A 16,519-nucleotide genomic window follows, 5' to 3' on the forward strand; every position below is an offset into this window, starting at 1 on the left:
AAAGAAGTTAAAAAGACACAGAAAGAGACAAAGAGCAACAAAGGAAGAGAAAAAGAGAGACAGAAACAGAGTGGGAGAAAAGAGAGAAAGAGAAAGAGAAAGAGAAAGAGAAAGAGAAAGAGAGAGAGAGAGAGAGAGAGAAAAAAAAAAAAAGAAATACAAGTAGTGTCTTTGTTCAAAGCACCTTTCTTTTGCAACATCAAGTTGACATATTTCAACCTGCAGCTTGTTTTTCTCTTGCGCTTCTCTGAGTGTTGTCTCGCGGGCCGGATTCAATCCTTGATTAGGCCTGCGGGCCGCCTGTTTGGCACCTGTGGTTTAAAGCATCATGAAGAACGAGGAACACACCAGGCAGGTCCGAGATACTGTTATGGAGAAGTTTATAGCTGGATTTGGATACAAAAATCACTGGTGAGCTATTTTCAGCACCACGTTGGAGACCCCTGCTATATACCAAGATGATCCAGTCTTGAAAAACACGATGTGTGATGATTCTGTCATAATAGCGTCATCAAACATCTAAGGCAAGACAACTATCTTCTTCTCCAGCCTCTGTTTGGGGAAGATGAAGCTTCTCATAACATCGTCCAGCTCCTCCAGAGCCAGCCGGGCGTGAAGCACTACCACCTGGTCCGAGTCGCATCGCACCGCCCACTTGAGAGCTCGGTACAGGTCCAACAAAACATCGCGGAGGACCTGATGGACACACGAGTAAGAAATACAAGTTACACAGCAGAAGAGACATTCAAAAATTTTAAAACACACACAGAGATAATCCTCCCGTGGTCTTTCGACCTGCACCGTGGCCACTTGACCTCGCCTTTGTCTGGTCTCACCTCAGCGGGTATCATTAAACCTGTGCAGATGGTGCACGGCCGCAGCTGTTTAGTAATAACAGAGCCAGGTCCGAAATGAGCACCTCTTGAAGCGCTCATCAATTTTCTCTGTTCTTATCAATGACAATAAAGACAGTTGTATTCTAAAGGGATGTGGAAGATGAGGGGGTTTGTTTGAGGGCTGCATAGCCAGAGAATTTTGCTGACCAGCACGTACCAGTAATTGGATATCAAAAAGGAAACACTGCATCCAATATAGGTGTGGAGGCTGGTCGGTCTGGGTGATAGCACAACTGCTTTGTGTTCAAGAGGTTCTGAGTTTGAATCTCGGGCTTTTTTATGCGGATGTTCTTCCTCAGTTTGCATAAGCCATGAGCGGCTGCCTTTCCAGCTCCCAGATTTTTGTTTTATTGTCTGCTTCTCTCTTCGGTGTTTTTTTCCCCGCTTTGACAACTACACTATGGATTACTTCTATCCTATGGACATGGGTTTTAGCGCACAAGAATGCGTTTATTCAAGGAATCAACTCCTTGCCCTGAAGAATCCTCGTGCCGGCATGATGTAGGGGCCTATCGTGGAGGAAGAACCAAAGCTAGCTAAGCGGCTAGCGGCGTTATAAGTCTTCGGTACCATCCGCAATCATGGTAAATGCGAACTCATGACCAAATAAGATCATCAAGTGCTGGTGGAAAACATCGAAGTGCACAGGGAGCGCAGTTGCTGTGTTTTGCGGAAACGTGGCTCACGTTTAGCATTCTGGACGCTTACGTGTAGCCACCCGGAACTATCCGGCTTCAACGCTGCTATACAGAGACACGAAAGCTGGGGGGAATCGGAGAGGAGACGGACTCCCTAACACGAGGTGGTGTATCCCTGGACACAAAGAAAAAGATTTCCATCTGCCGCAAGGGATGTCGAACTTTTGGACTAGCGTGACGTCATCCACTCCGCTACAGGCACCCCTAGGGCATCATGTTAATCTGTTAATAAACAACGGGGTAGACTGCTGGAAGTGTGAATTTCCCTACGGGGATGAATAAAGTATCTATCTATCTATCTATCTATCTATTAAATTGTCACCTTGGGTGAAGAAAATAAGTTTTTGAACACCCTGCTATTTTGCTATTTCTCCCGCTTAGAAATCATGGAGGGGTCTGAAATTTTCATTGTAGGTGCATGTCCACTGTGAGAGAGATAAACTAAAAAGAAAAATCCAGAAAACACTATGCATGATTTTTTTGAACGATTTATTTGTGTGATATAGCTGTAAATATGCATTTGAACACATGAGAAAATGAATATTCATATTTGGAACAGTAACCTTTGTTTGCTATTACAGAGGTCAAATGTTTCCTGTAGCTTTCCACCAGGTTTGCACACACTGCAGGAGGGATCTGGCCCACTCCTCCACACAGATTTTCTCAAGATCAGTCACGTTTCTGGGCTGTCCCTGAGAAACACTGAGTTTGAGCTCCCTCCAAAGAGTTTCAATTGGGTTCAGGTCTAGAGACTAGCTGGGCCAAGCTATAACCTTGAGATGCTTCTAGCGGAGCCACTCCTTGGTTTTCCTGGCTGTGCGCTTCGGGTCGTTGTCGTGTTGGAAGACCCAGCCACGACCCATCTTCAATGCTCTGGCTGAGGGAAGGAGGTTGTTCCCCAAAATCTCGCAATACACGGCCTCCAGTCATCCTCTCTTTAATGCAGTGCACTCGTCCTGTCCCATGTGCAGAAAAACACACCCAAAGCACCCCCATGCTTCACAGTAAGGATGGTGTATTTCTGATTGTACTCCTCCTCCGAACACGCTTAGTGGAATTATGACCAAAAAGTTCGATTTTGGTCTCATCTGACCACAAAACTTTCTCCCGTGACTCTTTTGTATCATCCAAATGGTTAAACTTAAGAGAGGCCTTGACATGTGCTGGTTTAAGCAGGGGAACCTTTCGTGCCATGCATGATTTCAAATCAAGACTTCTTAGTTAATTACCTACAGTAACCTTGGAAACGGTGGTCCCAGCTCTTTTCAGGTCATTGACCAACTTCTGTTGTGTAGTTCCGGGCTGATTCCTCACCTTTCTTAGAATCATTGAGACCCCACGAGGTGATATCTCGCATGGGGCTCCACTCCGAGAATGACCATCATGTTTAGCTTTTTCCATTTTCTAATGATTGCTCCAAAAGTGGACCTTTTTTCACCAAGCTGCTTGGCAGTTGCTCTGTAGCCTTTTCCAGCCTTTTGGAGCTGTCCAAATATGTCTCTGGTGTCTTTGGACAGCTCTTTGGTCTTCGCCATGTTAGCAGTTAGTCTTACTGATTGTATGGGATGGACAGGTGTCTTTGTGCAGCTAAGGACCCCAAACAAGTGCATCCATTTCAGGATAGGTGGTGTGCAGGTCGAATTCAAAAACAGGTCTTTCAGGGTCAGAATTCTAGATGATACACAGGTGTTTAACTACTTATTTGTAGCTGTATCACACAAATAAATTGTTAATCATGCATTGTGATTTCTGGATTTTTCTTTTTAGTTTATCTCTCTCACAGTGGACATGCACCTGCGATAAAAATTTTAGACCCCTCCATGATTTCTCAGTGGGACAAATAGCAAAATAGCAGGGTGTTCAAATACCGTAAATTCCTGACTATAGAGCGCACCTGATCATAAGCCGCACCCACCACTTTTGAGGTGATCTGCCACTTTTGTACTTACACAAGCCTTACCCATGTATTAGCCGCCTCATGACGCATTCACGAGTTTACATCAGGACTGGCTGTGAGTTCCACAATTGTAACTTCATAGATACAGGGAGTGCAGAATTATTAGGCAAATGAGTATTTTGACCACATCATCCTCTTTATGCATGTTGTCTTACTCCAAGCTGTATAGGCTCGAAAGCCTACTACCAATTAAGCATATCAGGTGATGTGCATCTCTGTAATGAGAAGGGGTGTGGTCTAATGACATCAACACCCTATATCAGGTGTGCATAATTATTAGGCAACTTCCTTTCCTTTGGCAAAATGGGTCAGAAGAGGGACTTGACAGGCTCTGAAAAGTCAAAAATAGTGAGATATCTTGCAGAGGGAGGCAGCACTCTTAAAATTGCCAAGCTTCTGAAGCGTGATCATCGAACAATCAAGCGTTACATTCAAAATAGTCAACAGGGTCGCAAGAAGCGTGTAGAAAAACCAAGGCGCAAAATAACTGCCCGTGAACTGAGAAAAGTCAAGCGTACAGCTGCCAAGATGCCACTTGCCACCAGTTTTGCCATATTTCAGAGCTGCGACATCACTGGAGTGCCCAAAAGCACAAGGTGTGCAATACTCAGAGACATGGCCAAGGTAAGAAAGGCTGAAAAACGACCACCACTGAACAAGACACACAAGCTGAAACGTCAAGACTGGGCCAAGAAAAATCTCAAGACGGATTTTTCTAAGGTTTTATGGACTGATGAAATGAGAGTGAGTCTTGATGGGCCAGATGGATGGGCCCGTGGCTGGATCGGTAAAGGGCAGAGAGCTCCAGTCTGCCTCAGACGCCAGCAAGGTGGAGGTGGGGTACTGGTATGGGCTGGTATCATCAAAGATGAGCTTGTGGGGCCTTTTCGGGTTGAGGATGGACTCAAGCTCAACTCCCAGTCCTACTGCCAGTTTCTGGAAGACACCTTCTTCAAGCAGTGGTACAGGAAGAAGTCAGCATCCTTCAAGAAAAACATGATTTTCATGCAGGACAACGCTCCATCACACGCATCCAAGTACTCCACAGCGTGGCTGGCAAGAAAGGGTCTAAAAGAAGAAAAACTAATGACATGGCCTCCTTGTTCACCTGATCTGAACCCCATAGAGAACCTGTGGTCCCTCATCAAATGTGAGATTTACAAGGAGGGAAAACAGTACACCTCTCTGAACAGTGTCTGGGAGGCTGTGGTTGCTGCTGCACGCAATGTTGATCGTGAACAGATCAAAGCACTGACAGAATCCATGGATGGCAGGCTTTTGAGTGTCCTTGCAAAGAAAGGTGGCTATATTGGTCACTGATTTGTTTTTGTTTTGTTTTTGAATGTCAGAAATGTATATTTGTGAATGTTGAGCTGTTATATTGGTTACCCTGATGAAAATAAATAATTGAAATGGGTATACATTTGTTTTTTGTTAAGTTGCCTAATAATTATGCACAGTAATAGTCACCTGCACACACAGATATCCTCCTAAAATAGCTAAAACTAAAAAAGCCCCACTCCAACTTCCAAAATATTCAGCTTTGATATTAATGAGACTTTTGGGTTCATTAAGAACATGGTTGTTGTTCAATAATAAAATTAATCCTCAAAAATACAACTTGCCTAATAATTCTGCACTCCCTGTAGTACAAAATCCTGGACCCAGAGTCGGCATCATGAATTGAAAATGATACCCGTAATTAAAGTATGATGCAGACTTGTAAAGTCCGGGTCCCGTTGAAAGTAATCCAAGGAAACAAAATGTATATTTCCAAAGTTACGGGTGGGAAAAATATATATCCACTATTGTCCGCTGCGACAACAGACAGATCTACCGGTAACTCAGCTTTACCTCATTTCCCATCAGCCCGCGTTTGCTCCGCCCCTTCTTTTTGATTCCTCCACATAACTATCGCCACCAAGGGCGTCTTCCTCATTATCGGAACGTACCTTGACTTTATAGACAGTGCATAGCTAAACTTAGAGGTTGCAGTCTTTCTTGGCGCACATATTCTACTGGTTTTAATCTTACCTTTTATACTCCAGCGCTGCCGATGGCCGTTGGAAAAATTCCATAAATTGGCCACTTCACTGAATAAGCCGCAGGGCTGAACATTTGGGAAAAAAAGTGGCTGCTTATAGTCCGGAAATTACGGTACTTATTTTCTTCACTGGATTGTCGCCAGACATTTTTCTAACAGTATTAGGCCTCTTACGTCGATATAATTTCTGCTGCCAGTTGCTCATGCGCAATAGCCTCTCTGTCTCAAACAGTAACATGTGCTCTTTTGCTTGACTATTAACAGCATGTTAAGATTTATGTTACCTCTGACAAGCAGCAATTATCAACAGGGGGAAGCCTAAACATGGTGGGAGTGTCCCTTCTAAAGCTTGGTGAGAGGCTAAAATTAAGTCAAACATTCCGTGGCTGAATTAAAGGGATTGGTCATTGTTCTCACTCCCAATACCAACACTTTACATTGCACCTCTTTCTCTTACTTTGTTCTCTTAGTTTGTTTCTGGCCAAATTACAGCACTTTTAAGGGACTTTCAGTAGCTCAGGAGGTTAAGCGCTGGGATCAAGAGGTCGCAAGTTCGATTCCCTGCTCCTCCGTGTTATATTGGGCAAGACGTTGAATCTATAAAGCCCTGATAAGCAGGTAGATGCCTTGCATGGGGTGTAAATTTGGGTGAATTGGTATTCCTGCGGTCCAAATTATTAAAATGGGATGATTTAGTAAATGTTTTCACTTCACAACTGCTATTTAAGGTCAACAAAGCGGCGCAGTGGTTAGCGCTTGTGCGGCACAGTTCATGTCATGGGAATCTGTCGTGGGTTCAAATCCAGCTCCAGACTTCCTGTGCGGAGTTTGTATGTTCTCCCCGTGCTTGCGTGGGTTTCCTCCGGGCACTCCGGTTTCCTCCCACGTTCCAAAAACATGCATTTCAGGTGGATTGGCCGGTCCAAATTGTCCCTAGGTGTGAATGAGCGAATGAGTTGTCTGTCCCTGTGTGCCCTGGGATTGGCTGGCAACCAGTTCAGGGTGTCCCCTGCCCACTGCCCGGAGATGGGATCCAGCCCCTAATGAGGATAAGCGGTACGGCTTATGAGATGAGATGAAAGACATCCAAAGATTATTCACTCGGAAAGAGGGAAGTTATAACTTAAGGGGCTGTAGTAAATCCCACTGGTGAGAACCACCAGGAAAAGTATGGGTGTGTCTGTGTGTGGAGTCAAGCTTTGGAACAATTTACTAGACGAGATCAAACAATGTCCAACTGTTCAAATATAAATACAAAAAAACATTACTGGCAAAATACAGAGATGAAGAAAATGGCGTATGAGTGAGACTAGAGATTGGAAATACTGTGTTTACAACTATAGTTAACCTTGTTGTTATTGTTATTATTATTATATCATAAATGTTATTATTGCTATTGTTGTTATTATCATTGATGTCACAATGATAGGCACAGCGAAATATTCTCATTAAATTGACACTTTCCCATGAGCCAAAGTAAACATCTCTGTCCGTAGTTGCAATGTGTATTATGGGTAGACCTAAGACATGCGTCTGCTCTGAAAAGTCCGACTGAAACCAAATTGTTATGAAGCGATATTGCAATTATTCAGACAATTGATAAATGTTATGAATCGTTTTTGGTTTAAACAAATATAAATATTATTAATACGTTCACATTTTTAAGACTGTCGAAAGTTGGATTTCAGTCGTTCAATGCCAATTAAGGCCTTATCCAGATCCAGATCCAGATCTACTTTATTGTCATTCTAGTACACGTGTATACAGAACGAAATGTCGATACATCTGACCCGCACAGTTTCCTCGAATGTACAGATATAAGTAAAAGTTGTATTGTATTATGGCTACGTATAGTATTTCACCATAGTGCCGATAGTGCAAGAGGAGTAGCTCACCAGATGTGCAAAATGGGCATTCAGGTTAACATATTTTTAGAATAATGAATTCAATGCATTTTAAGACTTTTCAAGGATCCACAGGAACCCTGATTAATCACGAGGGAAGACGAAATGGAATAGCAAAGTGAGCAGAGAGCCGTTTCAGCCTCCTTTTTAAGCAGACTTTCCAATCCTTGAAAACACACCCAAAAATTCAAGTATTTAAGGATTTCAAGCCCCCGTATCAACACTGTACTCACGAGGACATCACAATGCAGGTCAATATCCTCTACACTGCATTCATGTCTATTTCCTGCTCTGGTATTTTTGTTTCAGTTGATTTCCCATGGTAATCACCTCACTGTGCTATGTTGCAAACACTGTTTAAGTGCCACATCCAAAGGTTTGAAAAAGTGGAGAAAACAGAATAAAAATTAGAGTTGCAACCATCAACTCTTGACCTCTACTAAATCTAGAACTGTGAGTCATCTCAAACAGACAGGGACTCAAATTTATACCTTCTCAAAAAGGACAAAAGGCAAAAGTTGTCCATTTGTTGGGAGGTTTTAACTGGTACTGGAAATGATTTTAAGTGAAATGCATGGTTGTGCTGGGCCTGGATAAAAAAACAAACAAAGCTTTTAACATTGCTCTTAGAAATAAGAATCACTTGTCCCACAAACCCAACGTTCACTCTTTTGTGCATGCAACAGATGAAGGTAAAATTATAAAAAAATGTGAAGGGGGTTTAAGTCAAAAGAATCAACTGATTGCAAAGACCTGGAGATGACTGTTCTTAAACAAGTAATCGATGACTGTTTTTAACATACAGTGTCTTGCAAAAGTATTTTATAAACCATTCCATTGGACATTTTGTTTTATGCGTAGGGTTGCCCTGTTGGAAGGTAACCCTGCGCCACATTCTGAGGTATTTTGCAGATCTCAACAGATTTGATGCCAATAATCGCCTTGTATTTAGCTTCATCAATCTTCCCATCAACTCTAACGGTCTTCCTAGTCCCTGCTGGAGAAAGGCAACCTCAGAGCATGATGCTGCCACCACCATGTTTAACAGTAGGGATGGTGTTTTAAGGGTGATTTGCAGTGTTACTCTTATGCCAAACGTAACACCTTGCCTTATAGCACCAGCTCGGTAGCCTAGATGGTAGGGCACCCGCTCTGAGACTGGGAGGTCGCTGGTTCAAGCCTCGGCCGAGTCATACCTAAGACTTACAACATTGGTACTCATTGCCTCCCTGTTTGGCGCTCAGCATTAAGGGTTGGAATTGGGGGGTTTGGTCACCTAAAAGACTAAAATGGCTGCACCCTGTTTGGCTGCGGCTGCATTGGCTCGCTACAGTTTAACTGTACGGGTCAGGTGTATCGACATTTCGTTCTGTGTGCATTGTTACAAAGAATGACAATAAAAGTAAATTCTATTCTTCTATTCTAAAAGTTCAAGTTTGGTCCCACTTGACAGGAGCACCATGTTTCACGTGTTATTAATGTCTTCCAAGTTTAATCCCCTCTTATGACATTTAGGTCCAGACTCTCGATTCTTGATGACTCAAACAAATGGTTGTTTTTATTCATGCCGAGTTATATTTGCAATGTCCACGGTAATGTAAGGAAAGCAGAGTACAATTAAGGTTAAAATTCATGAACACGGGAAAAGTTTGGGCATATGCGAAAGTGTGATTTATTTACTGTAAATTAGCAGTTGTTTAATATACAGTACACATATGTATGTTCATTGATATAAGTGTTGATGTAAGCATTTTTCATCAAAGTATGGGCGTTTGCGCAAATGTCAGTTTGATAAATGGTAGAGCTACAATGAGTGTAGTAGTCCCTGGCTTGGGAGCATCCAGTGGACATATTAAAAACTACAGGTCATCATTTGACTAGAAGCCGCTATGTTTTTTTCTTGCGCTTTACTCAGCATCATCAAGCAGGCTAGATTAATAATAATAATAATTTCCTTGTATTGTCATTCTGTGTAACAATGTACACAGAACGAAATGTCGATTGCACCTGACCCGTTGTAGCGAGCCGATGCAGCCGCAGCCAACAGAGGGCGCCGCCGACCACTTTTTAAGTATGCTGGTGGGCCCGATACAGCCTTTGGGCCTTATATTTGGTGACTCCTGATGTAAATGCATAATCCAGATTGGACCAAAACCACAAATTCTGGGTAATTTCCCTTTCCTTTTTTTACAATAATGCTTTTAGGTGTCTCACGTAAGGGGAGCCACCCTACAGCAGTGTGTCGATTTACTGTATTCGCTCTATTTGGGTATGACAAAGTACTTTTTGGGGGGGAGGGGGGTTCTGTTTTTAGTTCTTTTTTGTTGTTGAGCGTAAATTGAGTTGGTTTGTTTTTATGCTATATCGTCAGTCACCTTGGATGCTGTAATATGATAGTACAAACTGAAATAGTTTTGAGTTTGTAACCCTGGTTACCAATTAAAACAAAATAATAAAACAAACAAAAAATGGTCATGTTAACCTGACCATTCCCTGCATTTTTTGTCTGCAACTTTAATTATTGTGATTTGTTTGTACCTGTGTGGTTTTGTCACTGAGGCCTCGTAGCAGCAGGGCGATAACATGGACAGCAGCTCTTCTGACCTCCGCTTCCTTCTCTGTCTTTATCAGGGCAGTGAGACACGAGCTCAGCTGAACGAAACAAAAATGAGACGCATCACTGGTAGGATTATTTGCAAGCAACAGTTCTGCTTTGGTCCAAACTTAAATGATGGAAGAAAGGATCCAAGAAATGTGCATCTTGCACTGTACAGGGTTCGCACACCCTTTTCAGGGCCAAACTCAATCACTTTTCAAAGACTTTCAAAGCCAACTTTCCAATTTCTCCAGTACCCTTAAAAGAATAAAATCCGGTGTGAATCATGAATTTTGCAGAGCCCCAAATATATCTGCTGTTTAAATAAATATATTTTTTTATCTTGCATATGTATTTATCAAAACATGTGATTTTTAGATGTCATGTCATGTTAATCACAAGGAGTCTCAAAGGGCTGCACAGACCACAGACTATTACAGACTACAGACTAATATTACACCATCACCTGATCTAAAATCTACATGAGGGCAAGGAAAAACTAAAAAACCTCAACATGAGGAAAATGAAAAAACCTTAAGAAGGGACCGCACATGAGGTAATTACAAATATTTTCTTTAAACAAATCTCTCCCTATCTAGGTGTTGGGCAAAATTGAAAATGCAGCTCACATTTTCAGTTGCAGGAAGTTCTCCCCATTACAAATTACCACTAGGAAATGCTACCTTAATTTTTTGAATGGCCTTTGATAAATGTCCATAATTGATACGTAATCCTTGCACTAATACACATTTCATAGTGCCCCGTTTTGGTGTAGTATACACCTATCCTCTTGGATGCCAACCGTAGGGGGGCAATTACGCTTCATAATATGACACCGTACAAACTAATGGCCACTGCCGTTAATCACAAGGAATGAAGAGATGAAATGGCAAAACGAAGCTACCAGGGAGCAGTGTCAGCATAATTTTTAAGCAACCTTGTGAAACAAGGCAACAATTTCAAGCATTTACAAGAACTTCATCCAAAATTCGAGCACTTTTCAAGGATTTCAATCACTTGCACAAACTTTGACTGTAAAACAGAGGCAGGCAAACCTTTTGAATCGCGATCCACAGTAAATGAAAAAGAGTTTGTTAAAATGCTCAGAAAAAAAAAAAAAATTGTATATATTTTTTACTTAGTGATAAAGTCTTGAATCCGATACCTCTGCAATTTTTGAGGGAAAGGATATTAAAGACTTATCTTAATTTTGGGGCATTTTTTTAGACAAAAATAAAAAATGATGAAAAACTGAAATAGAGACGCTGCCCGACCTACGAACGAGTTTGTACTTTGAATTTGTTTGTAAGTTGCTTCAGTACTCTATTATGTATGTTTAAGGTTTATAGAAGTAAGTTTATGTATAAGTAACCAGTATTGTTTTGTACTAAAAAAAATAAACTTTTCATAAAATAATATGCTCTATAAAAGATAAATAAAGTGACGTTTAACTTACTTTTGGGAGAGGTCCTCCTCCGTCGTAAAAAGTGGGCGAAAAAAAAGCGCTCCAACCATTTTCTCAACCGCATCAAGCTTTCTTATTCCACTTTCATTACAAAAGAAACACTTCGCCTCTTCTTTACACTTTACACCAACCATATTGAATGGATGCACGAGATATTAAACAATAAATATGTCAAAGTGTAGGGGTAGAATGTGAGCTGCGCATGAATGATGTCAGTAGGGCGACAAATGTCGCGAGAGTTGGTGCGTGAGTGTAGGCGAGCGCGAGAGTTTAGTTTTGAAGAGAGTGTTTACAAAGAGACCGTAAGTGTTTAATATTTTTTTCATAAACGAGCAATCCATTACCCACACATAACGACACGCTACTTTGGTGGCAGCGATGGGATTGCGAGCAGGTGAAGGAGAGATGTTTATATACGAATTAGGAAGAGGAAGTGGACTTTTTCACATCCAGAAAAGAATGATTGTATCTGCCGAAATTCATAAGTCGAATGTACGTAAGTCGGGAGGCGTCTGTAGGTCTTTTTAGAATAGCAGCAACGATATGCATTTATGAATGAACACATTTAGACATCTAAAAGTACATAATTTTTGTCTATAAATAAATTATTCAATCAAACAGGGTTTGAAACGCTCAGAATCAAAACAAAGTAATGAATGATGTCCCTAAAATTGATCATATGCATTGGAAATTTCCCCATGAAATACAGATAGGGCAGATGTTTTTTAATTAAATTCAATAAATCCATCCATCCATCCATTGTCTTCCGCTTATCCGAGGTCGGGTCGCGGGGGCAGCAGTGTTAAAAGGGAAGCCCAGACGTCCCTATCCCCAGCCACTTCCTCCAGCTCATCCGACGGGACCCCGAGGCGTTCCCAAGCCAGCCGAGAGACATAGTCTCTCCAACGTGTCCTGGGCCGTCCCCGGGGCCTCCTGCCGGTGGGACATGCCCGGAACACCTCCCGAGGGAGGCGTCCAGGAGGCATCCTTATTAGATGCCCGAGCCACCTCAACTGGCTCCTCTCAACGCGGAGGAGCAGTGGCTCTACTCCGAGTCCCTCCCGGATGACTGAGCTTCTCACCCTATCTCTAAGGGAGAACCCAGCCACCCTGCGGAGGAAACTCATTTCGGCCGCTTGTATCCGGGATCGAGTTCTTTCGGTCATGACCCAAAGTTCATGACCATAGGTGAGGGTAGGAACGTAGATCGACCGGTAGATCGAGAGCTTTGCCTTTCGGCTCAGCTCCCTCTTCACCACGACAGGTACAGGGTCCGAATGACGGCAGACGCTGCACCGACCCGTCTGTCGATCTCCCGTTCCATCCTACCCTCACTCGTGAACAAGACCCCAAGATACTTGAACTCCTCCACTTGGGGCAAGACCTCCTCCCCGACACGGAGGGAGCATACCACCCTTTTCCGACTGAGAACCATGGCCTCGGACTTGGAGGTGCTGATCCCCATCCCGGCCGCTTCACACTCGGCTGCGAATCGCTTCAATAAATATCTTATTAAAATAAATACATAATCATATGTAAAAAATATATATACCTAGCTATTTGAATGTTGGAGTAAATGGGGGCAAGAGTGGCACCAAATCAACACTTTATTAGTACAGTAATACTTAGCTGAGTTTTGCTCATAGATTTTCACTGTGCATTGTGTTCTGCATTCTGATTGGACAAACAGTTGCCATCATATCAACAAAACGTTCTGCACAGACGAAAGCACTAAAGAGGGCGATGCTTTCTATAGCAAGAAAGTAAGAATTCTCCACCTGCTAAACTTGCCCTGTAGTCTCATGCGGCTCTTTGGCGCATCCTGGTGGCTACCTGGCGCTTTTTCAAAAACTTTGATAATGGAAAAATGTATAGTTTCTATAGGACAACAACAACATTATTAATGTTTTCCAATGAATGTAGATAGATACGGTATGTGTTTCCTTCCTTATAGTTCTTATATAAGGCTTCCAATTTTTTGCCACTCCAGACATATTTTTCCGATCCTATATGGCTCTTTCTTGTCTATATCATGCTTTTCAACCCCTGCTATAGAAGCATGTGCAAAAATAGTGAATAATGCCTTTCTGGAGAAAAAAAAACAAAGGTACAGTACTACCATTGATCTCGGCTTACCTCTTGCGCTATTGAACCGAGTGCATAGTCCAGTCTCTGGCAAACTTCCCCCAGGTTAGAGAGACTGCTGGCACGAACGCTTTGGTCTGAGTCTTTGGTTCCTCTCAGGAACACTGACACTAGAGGACGGCCCAAGTGAGGTGCTAACTCGCCTGAAAGAGGAGAACAGAAGAAGATGGCTGATATCTTTAAAGGTACAGTGTAGTGATGAATAAACATACATGCAAAATGGCTCCTCGAACAAACCACAGTTGGCAAGTGTATCACAGGCTACGACAAATACCAGGAATGAACGACTGAATGTGCAAACAGCCCAGCGAGCAGGAGTTTGCGTGAAAGGGCCAGGTTCATGTTTTAAATGTTTATTTCTTCATGTGCTATAAGTCTTCTTCTTTTTTGCTTGATAGATGTCGCACTATCCCTTTAAGGCAGAAGTGTCAATCTCATTTAAGGTCAGAGGCCACGTAGTACAATAAAAATTCTCACAAGGTTTGGACTAGTTGATTAAAGAGATAGCAAGAAAGAGGGAAAAACACAAGGAGGGGAGAGAGAGAGAGAAAGTAAAAGAGGAAAAGAAAGACAAAGAACAACAAGACCGAGAAACAAAGAAAAAGCGAAAGGATAAGAGAGAAAGAAAGAGCAAAAAAGGGACAAAGAGACAAATAATGAGAGGTAATGAAAAAGAGAGAGTAGGAGCGAGAAAGAAAGAAAGAGAGAGAGAAGAAAATGACAGAAAAATAGAAACAAAGAGACAAAAAGTAAGGAGGAACAAGAGAATGTTAGAAAGAGTGACAGAAACAAAGGAGAAAATAGAAACAGAGAGCGAAAGAAAGAGACATAGAGAAAGAAAAGAGGGACAGAGTAAAATGAGGGAGTAAAAGCAGGAATTTGACTTCAATTTGTGAATTAAGCTCCTGTCAAGTTCAGGGTCTTTTTGTTTATTTTAGAACTTAGGACCTGCATTTCCAGAGCCATCACACATTGTTTACTAAAGATTGGGAACAAGTTGGCATATATTCCAGTGTTTCCTATACCATTGAAAGTCTCTGACGGGCAACCAGGGATTAATAAGTCCCGCCAGAGTCTCATAAACTTGTATTGTTAAAAAGACAATCATATTTTTATCCAATTCTAATGACCGCATAGGTAGTTGGTACTTCCTGCCTGGAATTGCTGCCTGTCACACCTCCTCCGGTCCCCATAAATGCAAAGTTGATCAAAATAACTGGTATAAAAGATCACAAGGCCATGGTGTGCACCCTTTTTTCCTCCTCTTTTGGTTAATTGGTTAATATGCTGGGTTGAGCCTTTGGCGCCGCGCTAATTTGTTCTCTGAGCTGAGGGGCACTACAGTGGAACCTCGGTTTTCGAACGCCTCTCAGTTCGAACAAATCGGAGTACGACCAAAAATTTCGAGAAATTCTTTTTTCGCTGTTCGGTCAAAAAATCGGAGTTCGAACGCCGGTAATGCGGCGTACGGGTGTAGATCGCTCTTTTCGTGACCAACTGTTGTCGCGTGCGGACGTGCTTCGTTTTGCTTTTGCTTTTAATATAGGTGTACGAAGTGTTTTAGCCCCTAATTATGCTTCCGAAGAAAGTCAGTGCAAGCAGCAACGTTGCTACAGGTGAAAAAGAAAAGTAGTGCGTACAACTATTGCATTTAAGAAAGAAAAAATAGCAAAATATGAAGGAGGTGTGCGAGTGTCTGATCTTGCTAGGGAATACAGCATGGCTAAATCTACGATCAGTACGATACTAAAGAACAAGGAGGCTGTGAAATCTAGTGATGTGGCTAAGGGAGTGAGTGCTATAAGCAAGCAACGGCCGTCCACCTGCGCCTTCTGCTGACCACCACATATGTAAGAAATCGTATCCATAATTATTTTCTTTATACTTTTTTTTATTTTTACACGTTCATGTTAGTGTAGTCTTTCGTACGGAATATTACGATAACGAGAATGTACGATTAGCCTGGGTTAGCTTGATGTTTACGTTAAACATTCAAGGTAAACATTCAGGGTGTTGGAACGGAGCCTAGCTTTCAGGGTGTTGGAACGGAGACCCCTTTCCAATGAACCGCTCATCACTTGTTGTGGAGACCCGGGTGCTAAATGACTTGTAAACGACCTGATTTTTTTTATTTTTACACGTTCATGTTAGCGTAATCTTTCGTACGGAAGATTACGATAACGCGAATGTACAATTAGCCTGGGTTAGCTTGATGTTTACGTTAAACATTCAAGGTAAACATTCAGGGTGTTGGAACGGAGCCTAACTTTCAGGGTGTTGGAACGGAGACCCCTTTCCAATGAACCGCTCATCACTTGTTGTGGAGACCCGGGTGCTAAATGACTTGTAAACGACCTGATTTTTTTATTTTTACACGTTCATGTTAGCGTAATCTTTCGTACTTTGTAAAGATTTATCCTGACATTGTTTTTATATCATATTTTCCCTTTTGAGTCTTTATTACGTGTTTATCCTGGAGTGCCACGTCTAATCTTGTAAGTAACGTCTCTTTAATAATTATAAATGACAATCAACATCATTTTAATCATTGTGTAGTAAAAAATGATGTGATAACGCTCACCCATGGCTCTGCTGGCTCTCATTAGGACTTCCCCCATTTTAAGGCGGAATTCCAAAGAATGATCCTTGCTGGATGTAGAAAGCGTAGAACCATTTTGAAAGGCTTTCAGGAACGTTTCCAAAATTCTCTCGGGGCAGAAATCAGCCAGTAAAGCAAGGCCTGTGTAAAACCATGTATTACTCACATTTGCTAGTAGAATATTGTAAAAAAACTTTGCAAAAAGGTAGTAGGAT

The 16,519-nt window shown here is 42.0% G+C and overlaps 1 protein-coding gene across 2 annotated transcripts in view; it reads right to left on the reverse strand.

Annotated features, from left to right (window-relative positions):
- Positions 1-330: 330 nt before the first annotated feature.
- The window catches only part of tango6 (transport and golgi organization 6 homolog (Drosophila)), a 41,461-nt gene continuing 25,272 nt past the window's right edge, over positions 331-16,519 (reverse strand). For both annotated transcript variants that reach the window (XM_088339753.1, XM_088339754.1), the window contains exons 16-19: positions 16,287-16,445; positions 13,697-13,848; positions 10,038-10,151; positions 331-696 (exon numbers count right to left, since the gene is read on the reverse strand). In XM_088339753.1, coding sequence (XP_088195879.1) covers positions 520-696; positions 10,038-10,151; positions 13,697-13,848; positions 16,287-16,445 — 602 coding nt within the window. In that variant the 3' untranslated portion in view covers positions 331-519. The remainder of the gene's footprint in view (positions 697-10,037; positions 10,152-13,696; positions 13,849-16,286; positions 16,446-16,519) is intronic.

Source organism: Urocampus carinirostris, chromosome 7 (assembly GCF_059441175.1).
Source record: "Urocampus carinirostris isolate Australia breed hairy pipefish chromosome 7, RoL_Ucar_1.0, whole genome shotgun sequence".
In the NCBI taxonomy this organism is placed as follows: Eukaryota; Metazoa; Chordata; class Actinopteri; order Syngnathiformes; family Syngnathidae; genus Urocampus; species Urocampus carinirostris.